We start from the raw sequence: 20,696 nt of genomic DNA on the forward strand, positions 1-20,696 counted from the left end.
TGCGCACGAAATATTGGCATTCGTTCGTCACAACACACGTCGGACGCGCAACACGTTTTTATTATGCTAAACCGCGTGCCGCGGACTTTATTGCCGGCTTCTCCCCCTGCCGCTCCCTCTCTGTGTCCCTCTAATTCTACCGTTGAAACGACAGTGTCGTAACAGTAAATCCGCCGGCCTGTTAATCACGCGTCTACGGCTATCGATTCTGGGTGCTGTAACGACCCATCGACTGAATAACGCGTCGACGATAATCCATCGCGGTCGCAATAAATACCGGCAATTACGGACTCGCGGTGAAATTACAATATTTTCCCTCCTCGCGTGTTGGTATCGCGGTCCTTTATCTCTTTGCGTTGAAATGACAATTCGCGAGGACGATATCGGTGATGCAAATGCTCCGTTTGCGTTTTACGTCAAACGTCAATGAGGGGCTCGTCTCTTCCCAAAGTTTCCTATAAACGTGACAAATGGTCTTTGCGAAAAACTAACGTGCAACGCCAATAAAGATAATATATATATATATATATATATATATATATATAATATATATAATATGATATCGTAGAAATATTTAGATGGTAGTTACGGCGCTGTGTTTAATTTATGTCATACTTGATACACAGAAAAAAATGACATTCTTGTTTTGAAAATATATTTAGTTTTAACATGGAAATCTTGAAATGAGATTATATTGCGTTAATTAAAGAAAAATATAATTGATTGAATAATTGCTTACTTGAATGAAGCCATTTTATATAGTTTAATCGAGAAAAATATATTCTTATGATTTAAGATTTAATTTTCTTGAATGGAAAAGAAACAAGTTAGATAGAAAATAACATTTTTAGATCAAAGATTATAATTTTCTTAAAATAGAATTAAATAATTATATATTCTTGAGATGACAATTACAATATTAAAATAAGACTATAATATTATTGAAATTTAAAATTATTAAATTCTTCTAAGAAGATTATAAATTGTTGCGTATATGAAACTGTTGCGTATATGAAACAATGAACGCGTTAGTTTAAGTATATAAGTTTTAATTTGACACTTATTTTTTTTCTGTGCACCTTTCTAAAAATACAACGATCGATTTTGGCTAAGATATGACTATAAGCAGAGAAAATTTAATCACGGTACTCTCATATTATTTATCGATAATAAAAAGAAATAGCGCTCTAAAAACCCGAAGAGATTGATTCGCACTAATACAAGCTCCGCCGAGGATAAAACTGAAAACTGGAGCTATTCTAGCATCTCGCTGAAGCCATCTCGAGCAACACCCCTTTAGTATTCTTCGTTCCGAAGGATGGTTAACGCGGATCGTTGGTAGCGACCCTGGCGACCCCCGACAGGCTGCGAAAGTGCGGGTTCGGTGGAAAAGGCTTAAAAAAAAGGACGGGAAAAAAAATCGAGAAAACACGAACGCGAGCGCACACACGCGACCAAGATGGCGTCGCGCGGTTGTTCCGCGATATATGTGTGTATATATATATATATATATATATATATATATATATGTATATATATATACGATATAGAGACAGGATACGCGAGAGAGAGACGCGAGAGCGCGCGGAGCAGGAATGGAAGCCGCAAAAGGAGAATGGGGATAATTGCGCGCGAGGCAATGCACGAGGCTCCTCCCCTTATTCAGGCCTAAAGCCTGCAACTGCAAGTGCCAAGCTGCTCACTTTGCGGTGCGCACACATGACACGTTCGGCCGCTCGCGACGCGCATCTCGCAACGTTGATGCCGCGCGCTCCGCCTTTGCGCTTATCGCTTACTCTCTCTCTTGTGCGAATGCGTTTGTTGCACGTGTGTATGTATACTGTGTACGAATGTCCCGTATGTGCGTGCTCTCGTATGTTTGTACTCGACGATGGCCAGGACTCTCTCCCTGGAAATCTGACTCATTCAACGACGTTCATTGCATATGTCTATCGATCCATTTTTTCTCTCCTTTCATATTTGACGGATTTCGGCGAAAAAAATTCGAGAGACGACAAATAAACGATCCTTCTTCTCCCCCTCTTTCATGCTTCGCGTTTCTCTCCCTTGAGCGACTGACGTTTGATGTTTGACGAATGATGTGCAAGAATGAATTAATGGATTAATAATATTCTCATTGAATTGAGAAATGAGATAGAGAAACTTATATAAAGAACGCGACAATATTTTGAATTTTATATATGTCTTTAACTTAATTTACTCAAATTTTACTAATGTTTTCATATATATTATAATAATAAATTAAGCGTTTAATAAATTCGGGTAGAAACCACATGGTCCTAACAAACACTAAATTCGTACGAATAAATAGTAACAATAGTGACGACATTAACATTTTTCTCAATCTATAGGAATTGGAAAGCATAATCTTTCTAAAATATAATGAGAGAAAATATGACTTATATAACGAAAGATAACGAAAGATAATATCTATGTAACGAGAGAATCTTAAATATCAAAATCTTTTAAAATCATCTGCGTAATAATAATAAAAAGTTAAATGTATTTGAAAAAATATGACATTCAATAATTGAATGTAATAATCAAAATACCATTGCTTTAAATTACCATCGGAAATTATTTTAGACAAAAGAACAGATAATTTCTATTTGTGCAAAGCATACTTCAAGTATGAGATTTACTAAATTCTTTATCAATAATATTAAAAGAGAATTTTATTTGAAAGTGCGAAAAAAATTGTAAGACATGCAAAACACTAAATAAAAATTGCTACTTTAAAATCTACTATTAAAATTGACACGCTGCTTGCACAAACAGTTCTTCTTGTATGATTGTTGTCATAATTGAAGTATATTCTTTGACGAGATAAAAGTCTTTAAGACTAAAGTCATGAAATTCTAGGAATATGAATCGGAGGCGTGCCAGGTTATAAATTCAGCGCTTTCGCCTCCATTACGAGAAATATATACATGTACGTACGTCGGTTATTTCCATAAAAAAAACATCAAGTATTAAAAAATGTATAGATGTAGTAACGAGAGATTATATTGCCGAATTTAATATTTATGAATATACTTATATTTATGACTTACAATTAGTTATACACTATAACGACTCGCGACTGTAATAACTGTGTAGAATTTCATGCAAGATATAACACATAAACACAATAAAAAAATTTTTTAATTTATATAAATATTACATGTATAATGTATACATAATATATATTATACATATAATATTTACATAAATTTAACAATTTTTCTATTGCGTTTACGTGTGTTATATCTTGCATGAAATTGTACACATAGCTATTACAATTGTGAATCGCTAATAATGATAATTAAGTCACATTTATAAATATTAAAAATGTGGCGATATAATATCTTTCGTTACTATAATACATTTTTTTTTATACTTGATATTTTTCTTATGGAAATAACCGATGTATATACATATATACATATTTCTCGTATGGAAGGCGAATGTGTTGAATTCATATTCCAGCACGACTCCGATTCTTATCCCTAAAATTTATTTATTTATTAATAATATGAACCAGATTTAAAAACTGTTATTTCTATTATAGCTTTAAGATATTATTTAAATTTCTAGACAAAACGATTGTTATACAATATCTTTAATTCTAATTTTACATGAAAGTGACTTGTATCATGATAGTGTTACATATGTATATGTTATTGCACAGCACATATAGATATGAGATTAAATAGTAAAGAATATTTTACTATATAAATTCCTACAAAACTGATATAAAATGTATTATTTTATTTCAATTGCATGAATGGTATCAATTAGTTACAACTCATATTTAAAATGATAATGATAAAATCTAATATGCTTTTAAAAATAAATAAATGCACTAAAACTGCAAAATATTGTATAAAAAATCGTTTGTCTAACTTGATTTATATAATATTAATTTTTAACAAAAAACTCACCATTTATGTATTCATCCAAACCTTTTGTTTCGTCATTTGATCACATGTCTTATCCTTCTGCATGTTTTATTCTTCCAGATCCTTGCAGCAATTACTATAAAAAAAGAAGCAAACTTTAATTAAAATGTTGCATTTTTTCATTTATTATATTTTTTTATTATTTTAAACAATCAGTTATATTTATTTTTATTATAACATTATTACTGATATGATTATATCATTATAACATATATATAAATTTATTAAAAATAGCACACAATTATTACACAAGTATACAAATAATTAAATAATAATTGTAAAATAAGCAAAATAAAATTATAAATTATGAAATTATAAATTAGAAGAGACAGAAAATCTGATCTTTTATTCTGATAATAAAATTTAGGGATATTAATGTCTGATTATTCTGATATTAAAAATTATCTGATATTAATAATTTTCTGATTATTTATCTTGAATTTGTATAACATTATATATTATTTGTGTGTATGTAACTGAAAGTTTTAATCTATATAATATTTTATATTTCAAATTTTTCTGTTATATTTCATATTTGCGAAGACAATATTCCTCTAACTCTAAGTTTATTGTTTTATTTATATATTTATTACATATTATATAAATTATGTTTTTTAATCGATATTATATACACACATACAATAACAGAAGTATACATGTATTGATAATTAAATTTCTTCAATTAACTGTAAAACGGACTTACCGATAATTCGGTAGTGTTTTATTTCAGCAGATATTCGGTAGATGGTTGTAGATCGCTGTACCTGTAAAAAAATAACGAAATAAATTAAAATAAATGGATTAGATTTTGATATCGAGAATGATATTGATGAACATTATGTATCTTGCATTGTATATTTATATATTTATTTATTATATAAATTATGTTTTCTAATCGATATTATATACAACAATAAAAATATACATATATTGATAATTAAATTTCTTCAATTAACTGCAAAGTGAAATTTACCGATAATTCGGTAGATGTTTGCTCGTAGATCGTTATAAAAAATAACGAAATAAATGCAGCGGATTAGATTTTGATATCAAGAATTAATATTGATGAATATTATGTATCTTGCATTGTATATTTATATATTTATTTATTATATAAATTGTTTTCTAATCGATATTATATACAACAATAAAAATATACACATATTGATAATTAAATTTCTTCAATCAACGGCAAAGTGGAACTTACCGATAATTCGGTAGATGTTTGCTCGTAGATCGTTATAAAAAATAACGAAATAAATGCAACGGATTAGATTTTGGGTGACGATGATCGTACGGCGTCTTATGGTATTCACTGCACTCAAGGTTAATCGAGTTAAATTTGATTAATTCGACGAACGACGACGACAAATAATACGAAACCCGACACTCCCGATTAAACACACTCGCGACTTTTCGATATTTCATCACGAATACGCGATATCGACGCGATAAATACACGAATGAAAAACGGATCGAGGAGTAAACGGGCGCGGACTGTTGGAGAAATTGGCGATTTGAAAAATTATTATCGGCTACGTCACTCACTTTTAACTATTAATCACGTGATGTGCAGGTAATTAATATGGCGGGGGTGCATACTTCACACCGCTCGTTGCATTTAGGGTTAATCGAACTAGATCTTCCGCTGATTTTAACGTTAATGCGAGCTGCAAGCGACGACGCACGTATGTACGAATAATGCGACCGATTGCTTCATCACTCCTGATATATCGATGCGAATATGTCGATCAATGAAATACACAAAAACGACAGATCGACGAGAGAGAAAGAACCCGGCACGTTAACAATTCGCGACAATTCACTCCGAAATTTCACGAGTAAGTATGACGTAGGATGCCTACAACTTCATGCGGTTAAGGTTATCGAAGGACACTTGCCTTTTGGCATCGATATTGAGCGCGATTGAAGATATTCGGCGCGAAATATCACGGTCCTCGTTGACATATTGTTCGTTTCCCTCGATATATTTGATTATTTTCGCGATTTACGCGATACCGATACGAGAAACGAGCGTAAAGCTGCTCGACAAACGCGGGACTCGCGACGAATAACTTTTCGAATATCACGTGATATGACGTCACGTGACGTAGCAACATGGCGGAGCTGCGCAGCAGAGCTCGCTCTTCGAGTGTCACGTGATGTGACGTCACGTGACGTCACGTGACGTACAACATGGCGGTGCTGCGCAGTAGAATCGGAGCCCGTGCGATGCGTAATTTCGTCCTCGTTGCTCGTCGATGGTCGAACAAGGATGGATATTGGAGTCTTCGAGTGAAACGAAGTGACCTTATGCCTTGTGCGCGTATTTCGAGTGCATTCTCGCCTCCATTCTATGCATGTGCCGTTATCTGCAGGACGGATGACGAAGTATCGAAGGTAGGTTACCCGCGGAACATTTTCTCATCTTTGCTATTTACCGACCAGACGATCAATTCGACTTGATTTGGGGGGGAAGTTTCGGATATTCCGAAGTTCAATTTTCACACAGTTCGGGAGAAATTGTTTTTATTTGAAGTGCGGACAAACGTCACCAGCACGGATCGCGTTCCGGTGGATGACATTCTTTCTGAACCTTTTTATTTTAGGTATCACGATTATATATACGCTAAATGATTGATATTTAGCAGCGAGATCAATGATAAAGCGTCATACTTGGAGAAAGAGCTTTCGTTAACACATAACCTTATCCGATTTTGTTAAAGTGATAGTCATGCCATTAAATGCTTTTAGCTCGGTTTTTTTTTTTACGATACGTAATATGTAAGTAAAAAATATCTAAATAATGATGCAGCGATAACACCTCACCTTCGTATCTCTCCTCATGTCACGTTTGTCATGATGTTAGTCACGTCTATTATTATGTTTGACCCCGATATGTTTGTCACGTTTGTCACGATCGTTAAAAAATAATAAAAATTCTAAATATTTATTGATCATAAAATATTTTCTATATATAAAAGAAAGATTTTCTACATATAAAAGAGAATAATTTAAATCGATCACACTGGCAAATTCATTGGTTGGTAAAGTATCACAACGTTTCGACCATGGGTTTTGGTCCTTATCAAGTGAAAATATCTTAGTTAACCAATATATTGTGAGAAAAGAGGAAATCACTATTCAGTCAGGATTCAGTCATGTCAACCTCTCGATCCAACACAAAGAGAAAGACATAAGGACCAAAACCTATGATCGAAACGTTGTAATACTTTACCAACCAATAAATTTGCCAGTGTGATCGATTTTAATTACTTTCTTTTATTTTATCTACTGGTGACATTCAAGAATTTAATATTATTTTCTATATATATTTGTTATTATAGAATAGCTCGTTTTGTTTCAGTTCTAAAGAAGAGATTAATTTAAGACAATGTTCGAGTGGGCATACGATGGTATAAATGGCTCTATACCGCGCAATGTCGGTCCAGAATGTGCAAATTACTTAAGTCTGAAGCGAAGGATAATAGAAACGTTGCTTATATCTGTATTTATTATATCCTGCATCGTATGGGGCTTAAAACATGTAACGCTGCCAAAGAAATTGGCCTATGTCGGCGAAGACCGTGTAGGCAGGCGAGTCTTGCTAATTATAATGTCGTTAGTCCTGGGAATGGAGATTGGTTTTAAGTTTACTAGCAGGACTGTTATATATTTGTTAAATCCATGTCATATTACAACAATGTTACAAGTAAGCTTGATTTATTGTTTTAACTTTAGCATTAAAGTAGTTCGGTGCTTACTGTATGTTGAATTGAATTTTTTTGCTAATACATTTGTTTTGTTGCGATATAGTTGTATCTGCTGGCTGCGGATCCTAGTCCGACAGTAACTGCTATCTTTAGGATTCATTTGAATCTATTGAATGGACCAGTATTGGCATACTTGTTCCCAGAAACAGAATCTAGAATTGTAAGTTATAATTATATCGAGCAAAATACAATTTTTATTGATAAAAATATATGTTCTTTTTCTTTTTAGATATTTGCAGACAAATCAATGTATTATATTCAACATGGTTTGATGTTAGTAATACCATATTACTTGTTAAGAATTGGAGGTAATTATCTATATTTAAACAATAATGACAATCTATGTTTAATTCATTCATAATCATATCTTTTATATCATGTTTCATTTTCCTGCTATCTTAAGAGCAATAATTTTAAACATTACATTTTACTGTTTTAATTATAGGTGTATATAACGTCGAGCCTTTTTCTGATATGAGCTGGTCAATCCTCGGTTTTGGGCTCAATGCAGGATATCACTTTTGGGTTCTTCAATGTGTTGCCTTGGTTTGTATGACTTTTTATTTGAATATTATAGACTTAATTTTTTTAAAATCTTTTTTTATTTATATTTTTTTTATAGCCTGTACAAGTGAATCTTAGCCACATGTTATGTGCAGCTATTTTGGATCCATTTGAAGGTCAAAATTATCGAATATGGGCAGTAACTCATCAATCGATATTATGTCCCACACTATCTAAACTGTTTAGTTATGGATCCAACTTTTTCTTAACCAAGTTTCCACCAACAAGAGTTAAGCCATCATTAGAATGCACAATTCCAAAGAAAAATCATACATATGAACAAAGCGAGAAATTACATGAAGACTCTAATACCTCAGGAAATGGTCATACACATTTTGATTAGTTTCATGACAAAAAATGTTAAGGTATATAAAACTTCAACTTTATCAAGTGAGTATTATTTATAAGTACATATCTACAAATATTTTTTTTATTGTAATATTTTAAAAGTGATATGAGAATATATATAATTTTGTGATATTTTCTCATATTGCAATATGCATTTGCATTATTAACTGTGCCGATAATAGTTTTTATGCTCGTATATATATGTAGGGAGATAAATAGAAATATTAGATTTTTTTTCTTTTGCAGGCTAATAATATTTATAATTATATCTATTATAACTTCTTTAAAAACATCATTTATATTAAAATTACTAAAAAAAGAGAGGAAAATTAACTTGCATAAATTTAACTTTTCATTATAAACTAAACATTTAAACAATAATTAATATATTCCCACTATAGATTTTTTTATTGAATTTAAGTCCAGTAAACTCAATACAAAAGGGATATCAAACAGATAATTTGATCTTGGTACAATTATTGTGTTGTATGTTTATTTTAATTTAATTCATCAGATACCGATCCATAAATAATCATGAAATATAAATTTCTGTCCAAATGCTTATTATGTCTAATGCTGTGCATAGAATCTTATTATCAGAGATAGCATGAGGCTTAAGCTGACGTTCAATAGCAAAAATCATACATAAGCAATCTTAAAAACTGCACTACCTTTTATTAGAAAAGTGCACTATAAACCATTTCATATATTTTTATATTCATTTTCGCTATGTGAAATAAGAAAAAAAAATGTTCAAATAACGAAACTGCAATATTGTATCTATTCTATATAATAGGCAAGCTAAATTCGAGATTTCATGATGAACCTTCTTAGTAACATGATCTGAAATGTATTAAGATAATAATTATCCTACCTACAACACATGATTATCATAAACAAAAAGAATTTATTTAAATTTATTAATAATCGATATTATTAATGTTGTATTATTAAATTATATTATCATTTATTTTAAAAGTGTAATACTACTTTTTATTTTTATCATTTTCTTTCAATTTTTAGTTTCTGCAAGTATTTTTAGAAATTGTCATAATTAATTATTTATATGTATTTCACATGGAGACAAACATTGTCTGATCATGTTCTCGAAACTGTCAAAACTCTGAATAATCATTATTAACCGTGAAGGTTTATAATTAAAGATTTATAATACTGCCTTATAACTAATACTAAGAAAGGCAAATTGTGAAGTCTCCTAAACTTTCATAGTTTAAAAATATATATAATGTAGCATAGTATTTTGGCAGCACATATTGTTTAATTAATAATAATCCAGAAGCCATAAAGAATTGACAAGACAATTTGTAACACATTTATGTGACATATACAATGCTTTTATTTAAATCCATGACTCTATTTGTGAAACTGGTCATGTATATAAAAATATTTTTATATGACCATTTCTACAATTTAATTCTTTACTATATGCATATATAAAAATATATTTGCATCACTAATTAGTGCAAATATGTATAGTGAGAAAATTTTAGAATGTGCTTTTTGCAATATAGCACATGATGCCATAAAGAAAGTAGGAATAAAATACAGATATAAAATAAAAATATATATTAATATTATTTAATATTTAAATACTATAACACACAAATTATAAATTAATCCTAGTGTAACACATGCAAATTATAAATTAATCTTTTAAACTAAACAGAAATTAAAACTATTTTGAATAACATAGAAATGTGAAATATATTATCTATATTTTAGATAATTTCAAATAAAACAGTTTGTTTGTTGCTTATGTAGAATTAAATAAAAATGCGTAAAAGCTCCACAATTTCAGTATGCTGCCATTAAAGAAATAATCTTATTTTTCGACGAATATTACTTATTTTACAGCTTGATATAGCATTGAATTTATATTATGGTATTAAAAATGATATTGATAATAATAATGTTATATATAGCAACACTATAGTATTCACTCACAAATGATATGAAAATAACTAACATATAATATTATTGTGATACATTATATAATGTACCATATCATGACAATAATCTTACTGTTATAATTTAATTTACAAAATATTAATATACATGTGTATCAAATGCAAGAATTAGAATATTATTGTGTAAAAATTATGATTTCATCTTTAATTCAAAGATTAATGTCGTTTGTAATATATTTTATTATGTGATATCTTAAAGAGACTTCTGTATAATTAAATTCTAATATTTAGATTACAAAATCGCTATGTTAGTTGTTTTCATATCATTCATAAGTTAATACTATAGTGTTGCTAACATTATTATTATCATTTTATCAATATCATAACATAAATGTTATATCACGCTGTAAGATGACTATTCGTCGAAAAATAAGATTATTTTTTTAATGGCAGCTTACTGAAATTATGGAGATTTTATGCATTTTTATTTAATTCTTTATGAGCAACAAACATAAGCTGTTTTATTTGAGAAAGCAATCTATCTAAGATATAAATAATATATATCACATTTTTATGTTATTCAAAATAATTTCAATTTCTGTTTAGTTTAAAAGATTAATCAAAAGTTTTATTATTATTTAATAATATTTTTTCTTTGTTAGTTAGAGAAACTAGTCGATAGTATAATTTTTATATAATTGCTATATAATAACGCGAGGAAATACATATATTGTGAATAGTATACAAAAAAGATTATCTTTAAAAACTTTATATTGCAAAATATAATATTACTCAATTGACATCCACTTTTATAATGATAGAAGAAATATTGCATATATTATGAAAAAATATATATAATTGGAATGAAGGTAATTAGTTAAGTTACATATTTACATAAGTAAATATATTTTGTTAATATTCTCTATTTTTTTGGAATTTTTTCTATTGAATGATAATAAAAATTTTTATTCAAGGATAATAATTTAAAGAGATTAAAGAAATACAAAGAGATTTGAAGAGATAGATCATGTAATAAATATGATATTAATTATTGATATTTAATTTTTTGTTTAATTTATGTTTCCCCAAAGTGTGAGATTTGTCAGACTATAGATTACAATTAAGATGAATTTTGTGAGAAAAATTTTCTTTGTACACACTTAGTAAAGTATATCTTATTTGTGTGTTTGTATAACTTTTCTTTTAATACAATATTCTCACTCAATACAATAATTATATATCAAATAAGTACATAATAAGGAATCAAACTAAAAAAAGAGATATATATATATATATATATATATATATATATTATATAATGTAAAATATGTATAATAGATTCAAATATTTCGTACCAAGAGTTTAATTCTTTAGAATCACATATGGTATAATGATAATTCTAATAGATATTACTATTTAGAAATCACAAATGTGATTATATATTTTTTTATTTAATAAATTTCTAATATGTTTGATATTTTTTTGAGCCAAATAAAATAAGCAGTTTCGTTGTTTGTATAATTTGTATAATTATTTTAAGAATAATTTCACGCATATAATAATATATGTAATATGCAACGCGCGCACACACATATACACAGGATATCCCATATAAGCATGTTCTTTAATTAAAAAAATAGATCATAACAAATATATTAAAGTAAACGAATATAATAATGTATAATTGGTAGAATTATTTTATAAATTACATAAGTTTTATGTCAATTTTAAACATTGACAAGCAATCTATATCTGTTCATTTTTGTAATATAGTTTGCTTTCAATTTCTATACATTAATTGTGTAATTAGATGATTGTTCATTAAGTTATAATAATGCACAATCATGTAATGCAGAAAGATGGGATACTCTGTGTACATACATATATGTATATTTATATATTATTATATATTTATTAAATTTTTAAATATCTGCGAGTGCACCCATTTATTGATATTATAATTTAGATATATTTCTTGCAATTATAATCAAGAGTAAATTTCTCGTCAGTTTTAGCCTCATTTGTATTGTACTAACAGTATTGTACGAATGCCTGGCTTGTATAAAATGCGCCGCCAGAATGTAAATTGTTCACGATTTTATATATCGTATACTTCGCGTGCGTATTGCCTTTATACAAAATGCTGTACAAAAGATACGAAATTATAAGTCTTATTCCTATCATAGAACATACAATCTGTAAATAATATTAAAGTCGAATACTACTTGGAATAATGTTCTGACGATTTTATTGTACGTTCTGACGATTTAACTGCATACGAATAAAGGGGGAAATTTTGCGATGCAATGCAAATGCGAAAGCCCAAAAAAAATTGCAAATTGAAATTTTTTCCAATAGAACGTTTAGTCGAGGTCAATCGTAATAAAAATATAACGATTGGTATTGTAATGTACATGCGTATTTAAAAAAAAATTCCAAAGAAAATTCCTTTCATCGCCCAAAACAATAATCGAGATAATAACAGGTAGAGAAGAGCTTTTAACACTTAATTTCAATATTTATAAAGGCAAATTCTCTCTTGATGTAGTGCCATTGTGAATTCTCGAATTTATAAATTAATAATCAGGTATTGCAGGAGAGATATCTGAGATAAGTATACATAATACTATTACCATTATTTGCATTTAAATTGTAAAAATATTGTAAGATTTTGGATAAAATGAATAAAGGAATTGTCTGGATTTAGCTATAACTTTTATCTAGATTAAGAAAATAATACATTAAGATATATAATCTTCATAATGGTGGATTGGATAAAAACAATATAAAAAAATACAACGAAATATTTAGGAGATAAAGAAGAATAAAAGATAAAAATATTGGAATATAACATGATGAACGACAATCAATAGGTACATATGAAATAAAGTTTATTTCCCAAATATTTATAATTACTATGTACACGATTCTGTACAAAATTTTAGAAAAACTAATTCACGAATACTACATACAGCAAACGCAATCATCATAATAAATATGTACATTATAAATAATTCTTACTGATCATACCTAGTTCATTCTAAAATCTCATCGGTATTCAATCTTTTATATTAAAACAGCACATTATTTATAAATACAGACTTAATACAGATTGTAATATACAATCTTTCATATTTATATCTATTTATCAACGTAAAATTTTCTAGACGATGAATGAAAAGGACAAATTTTAAAATTTTATGCAATTTTATGCAAGTATTTCTCTTGTGCATTCATTTATCCACAATAGTGGCATAAAAATTTATACAGCATATACATGGTAAAATGAGGTTGGCAACATAGAGCCTAATATATGATGTAGAGTCTAAATGAGATCGCATTAATGCAATATGTAAGAATATTAAATGTTTAAAATACGAGAAAAAATGCATTAGATAAAGATGCTATATAATTATTGAATAATTTCTTTCTTTTTTCGCTTTTTTTTAAAGAGAAATCATTAAAGTAGTATGTATTGTTATATGAAAGTTTGGAGATTCGCATTCATTCCATTTCAAAAAAGAAAAAATTGTAAAATCTAGTTTTCTATTTAGGACGAATAATTTTTAGTGTGCTTATTGAATGAGGCCTTGCCTGAGAACCCGTTCTTTGTTTAATTTTAATATGCTACATAACTATTTTTCGCAATTTGTTCTTGTACAAAAAATAATATAGCTATACTCAATGAACACTTTAAGTGGGACACCCTGTAATTCTATTATGTGAAGAATTGCCATTAAAAATTTTTTTCTGGTTTGATTATAATACAAAGAAAATATAGAATTAATTGTAAAATTTCTATATTAATTTTTTTTATATGTATATATGTAAACAATCAATCATTAAATCAAACAGCAAAGAAATATGTTAATTTTAATTTTTACAGAAAAATTTTTATATCACTTTTTTGTTACTAACAATATTTCATTCTCAATATATTATCAATATACTGTTGTATTTAAAGTAATCAAAAAGAAAATGACCATTTTGGAAGAATACAATGAGTTCATTTGTTCTTACTGTCTAGCAATAAAAAATGAAAGATTGCAAAGTTGTAACGAGTGTCCTGAGATTAATATATATCATAAAGAGAAATGCCAAAAAATTGGAATGTCTTTATAAATATTATTTATGGCAATAACGAATTAAAACGAAGTCGTTTTAAAAATAAAAATTTATAAAATTATTAAAGTACCATTCATTGTACTTTTCTGCATAATTAAATATAAATAATAATAAATAATAATAAATAATACTCTGCATGGAGGTATTAAGTATGATAAATATATTACTCATATATACATGTATGCTAAAGATTATTGATAACTCCCACAAATTTGAATTATAGCATTATTCATATAATCACATCATTTTAAAAAATATTTAAGTAAATATTACTATTTAGTAAGTATTACTGAAACATTTTTAAACAATTATTTAAGAATTAATATTACTTAAAACCTCCATGTGTAGATACATACACACATACAATAATCAAAATCACTTAATTTGACTACTCAAACAAACCAAGCCATTGTATGTACTGGATGATAAACTTTGCAGTTTAAATAAAATAAAATGTCTATTATTTACAATTATTGACCAAGTAATCTAGCAGGCACACATTCTCTGTAAAGAATATTGTACAGTTTGTAGTCATGTGCTCTGTTCTACTTAAACGTAGACAATGTCAATATAGTGCAGAAAACTTGGCATTAAGAATGCATTGTACAGCCTCAATTGTGAGCTTTTTGAGGATATGTTTTTCTCAAATGTAATGTGTTAGCCATCCAATGGTGGTCCTAAGTATACCATAGACACTTCTGTGTTTCCATAAACTGCTGATACTGATGGATATAATCTCTTATCTGGTAACCCTGTTTATTAAACCAACTTATAAAAATGCACATATATTTCTATTTTTAGAATAAATGAAATATTCTTGAAGAAAGATAAATAGGAAACGACAATTTCAAATTATGAATAAGAATAGATTAATAAATTATAATCAATTTGCAGACAAAAATGTAAGAAAAAAAAGTCATACCTCTGAAAGCTACACCCAGAAATTCATAATTCTTCTCGAAAGACAATGTATTATCATCACAATCTAAAATTACTCTAATTCTCTCTCCAACCTGTAAATAAAATACGAATATTTTTGAAAGAAGAAATATTTTTAAAGATTTGCTTTTATATTATAAAAAACACTAATATGCATATAAATGTAAAAAATACAATGATAAATTATTAATTTATTTATATAAATAGGTATATATTTTGTAAATATAAATACCTGATACTTTGGAGCATTGTTGAGTAAAGGATAATTTCCCTGTGGATCTCCATTATGCAACAAGTGATTATCAACAAGATTCCAGCCCCAGGAGTGTTCATCAGAGCCAAGTAACGCTACATATCCATGACACAACAGAGGTGCTTCTTTAGTGGCTATTCCTATTACTGCTACTGTTCCTAAAGGTCCTTCCCAGATAACTTCCCAAGCATGACGTCCATGTCGGAAACCTATTTTGCCTCTACATGCATCTGTACTTTGCGCTACAGGATTTCTGTAAAGATATCAAGCAACTGGTGCGAGACATTTTGGATATCTTATTTCTCAGATTATTTTATGCTTTTAATATATATATTATAATTTTTACTATAGCTTTAGAAAATTGCATTATATATATATATATATATATATATATATATATATATATGTACACTAGCAATATATATTTGCTAAATCAGTTAGGAATAAGAAAATTCAAAAATATTTCCTAAGTAAAACTTAACTAACTACAGTTCACATAAAAGAAAGTTCAGTGAAGTTAATTTTCCTCCACATAACTATATTTATTCCAGTTGAGGACTGATTTATATATAAAAGGCAATATTAAATTATAGCCATTTAAAGATTGTTTTCGATGTGAAAACGTGGGAGACACTCTTGACGATTAAAGATACGATTAAGATAACGTCCTGGACCAACCTGTGCAGGGTGAATCCGTTGGGTTTTATGTAAATATTCCGCGAACAGTCGTTCGGATTCCACGCATGATAAAACGCACGGAGCTTCGATTTGTACGTGGGAACGGACGACAACAAATCGGAACTGAGTGCCTCCTGCGCCAATTTTCTTATACAGTGCATCCGCCACACATCATTGTTCTCGTCATTGAGAAACCGATACCATCGTTTGCACACCAGCGAGCAATTTCTCAACGTGTGCAGATCCAGATACGAGAATATCACTTCTAAAACATGATCAGATGCTCGCAGTGCTATATCGTCCATTTTGCCGGGTCTGTTTTAGGAGAGGAGCATAAACACACACATGCACACGGAAAACACTGCTCGTGCGTCAGAACTATGCGCCTGCAACAATGCGTTCGGAAATCCTAGCCGTGGGGTAGAGTGACATTTAACCGACCAATCGGGATCGAGAAATGTTTGCTCCTTTTGTCCTGATTGATCAAATCGATGTTACTTTACTCTGCGAGTAGGATTTCCGAATGTACTCTAGACAGGCACAGCCTGATACTTCGATTCTAGGGTATTTATCGAAACGCAGTGTATATCGAACGAGATACGCAAATTATAAAAGTACATCATCACTCGTCGAATGAATAAGATTAAACTTGGATCTTTTTAACAACAATTTTAATTTATGATTCGATAACGATATGTTTGCGCTTGTTTATTCGTTCTTCATCTGACTCTTCTTGCAAGGTATTTATCCCTTCCAAAATTGCAAAACATTATATGAAAATTTGTTTTATCTTTACGTAAGATTAAATCCGCAAAAATATCTGAATTTATTCTGATACACGCAAAACAACAGTTTTTTCTCGGTACATGAAAAAGAACAGCTCACATATATATTTTAAATAAATAAATATATTTCGAGATTTATGAAAATATTTATACAAAATAAATATGATTCACAAAATGTACATATACCCGATTACCTGTAACACATTTACATCACAAAATCAAAGCCTTTATATATACATTTTTGCTGAGAGAATTAAGATTTGGCGGGCACTTTCTTCGGCGGACCACGAAGTCGTTTTGTCAATTGAATGATTCTTTCCGCTTCACGAATACCGCTGAGCCTTGCACCATGCACGGTACTATAATGTCCTGGTATAGTAGCCTCACCCGCGAATAAAAGTATAGGCGGTACCGATTCACACGAATCTAGGAAACATGATAAATGCATAAGATGTTGAAGAAAATTGCTACGATCTAAATTATTAATAATATTTGATATATTGTCAATTTTAATATTTTATATATTGTCGATTTCAAAATTAAAAATTGAAAATGTTATGTATGTATCTCGACCAGAATATTAAGAATTATTTAGCTAGGTGTTCAATGAACGAGTGAAACTTGAAATACCTGGTAATGGACTAGCCAAATCACATTGATGACCAATGGTGCTGTCCATCGCCATGTAACTGTAAGCCCCAGAAAAATATTGATCCATGCACCACTTGGTCCTGAGAATGTTGGCTGGATAAGGTAATGTGGGATCGCCAGTGAATTGACGAAGAAGCGTCGTCATCGATTCTACTATTTCTTCGTCGGAACATAATTCCATGTCCATCGCTTCGCGTCCACATACCCAGGCGCATAACACATGCTGAGAATTCAGCAATTCTTCTACGCTCACCACGCCTAATGTTGAGTAAATTACAAACATCTTGATTATGTAGTCTTTTAAGTTCCTCTAATATGATTGCAATCAAATATTAATTAATAATATATTATAGGAAACAACAACCTTTCACCCAATCACTTCTATCCGCTAACTCTTCAACGGACCAAGCCAAATTGATGCCACCTTCGCGCCAGACCCAGAAGGGCCTCGCATATTCCAGGAAGATTTTGTTAACGTGCCCGTAGCCAAGTTTGTTGATCGCTTCGACTTTTTCAGCAGGTAAGCCAGGTAAAAATAATTTCGCGTGCTGATGCTTTAGAACTCCGAGCGAAACAGTCACGATGACATAATCAGCGGGAAATTCCTCGCCATCGCGACATTTTATGATGGCCCGAGGGCACGCTTCATTCACTGTACCCCATCGAATGCAACTAACTGGCTTGCAATACCTTAAAAAAAAACTTTCGTTTAGAAAAAATTTTAAAAAGATGTCTACAAAACTATTTTCTGTAGAAGTACTTTTTCATATAGAAATTTATATAATTATTTTGTATATGTATTAATATATATAAGATAGTATATTAGGATAATGTTTATAGGATATTAAAGAGCATGACATGTTGAAACTATTGTGCTCGGCAAAATATTATACCGAATAATAAAGCTTTTTATCTAATTTTTTAACTTTATGGCGTATTTTTCTTCGCAAAATAAATGTATTTTGATAAAACAAAAAAATTAGATGCAATTGCCATTGAATCTTTTATACAAACTTGATGCAAGAACTAGGCAAATTTCGTAACAGGGGAGCCAACACTCCCACGTATCCTAAGGGCACTCTAATATTGCCACCGGGAATCTCGATATAACTGCCGAATTGATCAGCTGAGACGAGCGAAAGATCATCTCCGCATCGACATCTTACACAATTCGTCATACCGTACATCACCCTCGCAGCATCATATCTGCAAGTCAAGTGTCATTCACATTATTAATTTTAGAAGAAAAATATAGCTGAATCATAATTAATTATTTAGCGATGTGTAGTAGCTAAATTTTTGCAAAAGTGCATTAAATTAAATTTATTTTTTGTCATTAAAACACAAAAATGCAAATAATTTTTCATAAAATAATGTATTGTGACTAAACATATATATAATTTATTTCATTTACATATTTGTAAAATATTAACAATTTAAAATAATGTTAATTAATTATAGGCAACTAATTTAAGTATTATTATTATTATTACATATAAAGTAATTACAATTTATTACAAGCTAATAATATCTTGTCTATATTTTTTTTAGAGAAAGCCTGAATATATTTAAAATATGTTATACCTAATTATATAGTTTTATATGAGTGTTTTTATTATTTTTATATAGTTTAATATCTATGTATAGTTTTATTATTTTATTTTCATTATTTTTTTTATTAAAAAAGAATTACAAAAAAGTTTATAAAATTTAAATAAACTGCATTCTGTATCTTCTAATCAATTGATAATAAAACTTATCTATTATCCATTCGCCTGATTACCCTAATAAAATCTTTATTTCGCAGCTTAGAAAGCTTGCGAGTGACCTGGACAACTGTACCGTTGCTCCTCCGGAAAGTTCTGCAGCTCCTGCTGAATTCTGATTCCCATAAAATTCAGCAACGTACCATGGGCACGGCCGCAGCCAAGGGCGAAAAGAGCCGCCGCTTGCTGCTCGATTTGCCGGAAAGTATGATACGCTGTGATGCTGACCGGAAGATCGATGGCTCTGCCATCACTGGTATAAAAGAGTCCGCGACTAGGATCCGGTCTGGAGAGCGGCGACTTCAGAAGACCTTCTTGCGCCGCCAAAGTAAACACCGGATTTGCCATGCAACCACCCTCAATCCATGTGGCACCCATTTCCGCCACCACGTCGCCCAACCAGCAAGAATGAATTCGACCACCCGGTCTGAAATTAAAAACAACTCTCGTAAGAATAAGTTAACAAAAATAAGATCTCATGATAATATAAATTGATTAAATTTAAATATTGAGGTAACTAACAGAATGTTTAAAATGATTTCAAAAAACATATTGTATATATTATATGTGTGTGTGTGCTTTTATAATTTAATGTTAAGATTAATTTTAATTTTTAATTTCTACCTATCTGTCGCTTCTAAAATTGTAAAATTGTGAAAACCGCATTGAGCCAATCGATGCGCTGCTGATAATCCGGCCATACCAGCACCTATGATAACTATACTTGGTTCTGGTTTGCATGGATCTATCACACATGGATTCAATTGACATGTCTCTAATTTTGTAGATTTCGTACATTTTGATACATCCTTTTTACTTCCTTCACCTTTATCCGATGAGAATAATCTGCAACGTAACATTTTTTTGTAACATGATTTAATTTGCAAGTATTTGATAGGTAGTTAGTTTAGTTAATAAAATTTA

The 20,696-nt window shown here is 29.7% G+C and overlaps 4 protein-coding genes across 9 annotated transcripts in view; 1 reads left to right on the forward strand and 3 right to left on the reverse strand.

Moving 5' to 3' along the window:
* LOC105249529 (aryl hydrocarbon receptor protein 1) overlaps positions 1-3,979 on the reverse strand; it is a 193,625-nt gene extending 189,646 nt beyond the window's left edge. Inside the window, exon 1 of the mRNA XM_025409910.1 lies at positions 3,945-3,979. The gene's annotated coding sequence lies outside the window, so the exon portion shown is untranslated. The remainder of the gene's footprint in view (positions 1-3,944) is intronic.
* Positions 3,980-6,170: 2,191 nt separating this feature from the next.
* Positions 6,171-8,914, forward strand: LOC105249527 (transmembrane protein 164). 6 transcript variants are annotated; one of them, XM_011255062.3, is made up of 7 exons: positions 6,171-6,362; positions 7,330-7,674; positions 7,779-7,895; positions 7,965-8,043; positions 8,181-8,281; positions 8,358-8,689; positions 8,894-8,914. In XM_011255062.3, the coding sequence occupies exons 2-6, from the start codon at positions 7,357-7,359 to the stop codon at positions 8,640-8,642; spliced, it is 900 nt and encodes a 299-aa protein (XP_011253364.1). In that variant the 5' UTR covers positions 6,171-6,362; positions 7,330-7,356; the 3' UTR covers positions 8,643-8,689; positions 8,894-8,914. The 6 variants fall into 6 exon arrangements, with proteins under 6 accessions (XP_011253364.1, XP_011253362.1, XP_011253363.1 ...); XM_011255060.3 differs by lacking the exon at positions 6,171-6,362 and adding an exon at positions 6,430-6,746; XM_011255061.3 differs by lacking the exon at positions 6,171-6,362 and adding an exon at positions 6,430-6,571.
* Positions 8,915-15,041: 6,127 nt separating this feature from the next.
* On the reverse strand, positions 15,042-16,909 carry LOC105249526 (F-box/SPRY domain-containing protein 1). The gene is made up of 4 exons (XM_011255059.3): positions 16,571-16,909; positions 15,872-16,145; positions 15,623-15,713; positions 15,042-15,452 (listed from the first exon to the last, which is right to left on the reverse strand). Exons 1-4 carry the CDS (start codon positions 16,873-16,875, stop codon positions 15,358-15,360), a joined length of 765 nt encoding a protein of 254 aa, XP_011253361.1. The 5' UTR covers positions 16,876-16,909; the 3' UTR covers positions 15,042-15,357.
* A 699-nt stretch (positions 16,910-17,608) lies between these two features.
* LOC105253095 (peroxisomal N(1)-acetyl-spermine/spermidine oxidase-like) lies at positions 17,609-20,488 on the reverse strand. Its single transcript, XM_011260890.3, has 6 exons — positions 20,397-20,488; positions 19,849-20,199; positions 19,021-19,212; positions 18,371-18,696; positions 17,986-18,264; positions 17,609-17,781 (listed from the first exon to the last, which is right to left on the reverse strand). Exons 1-6 carry the CDS (start codon positions 20,471-20,473, stop codon positions 17,609-17,611), a joined length of 1,398 nt encoding a protein of 465 aa, XP_011259192.2. The 5' UTR covers positions 20,474-20,488.
* Between the last annotated feature and the right edge of the window lie 208 nt (positions 20,489-20,696).

Source organism: Camponotus floridanus, unplaced genomic scaffold (genome assembly GCF_003227725.1).
Source record: "Camponotus floridanus strain SB8 unplaced genomic scaffold, Cflo_v7.5 scaffold100, whole genome shotgun sequence".
NCBI lineage: Eukaryota > Metazoa > Arthropoda > Insecta > Hymenoptera > Formicidae > Camponotus > Camponotus floridanus.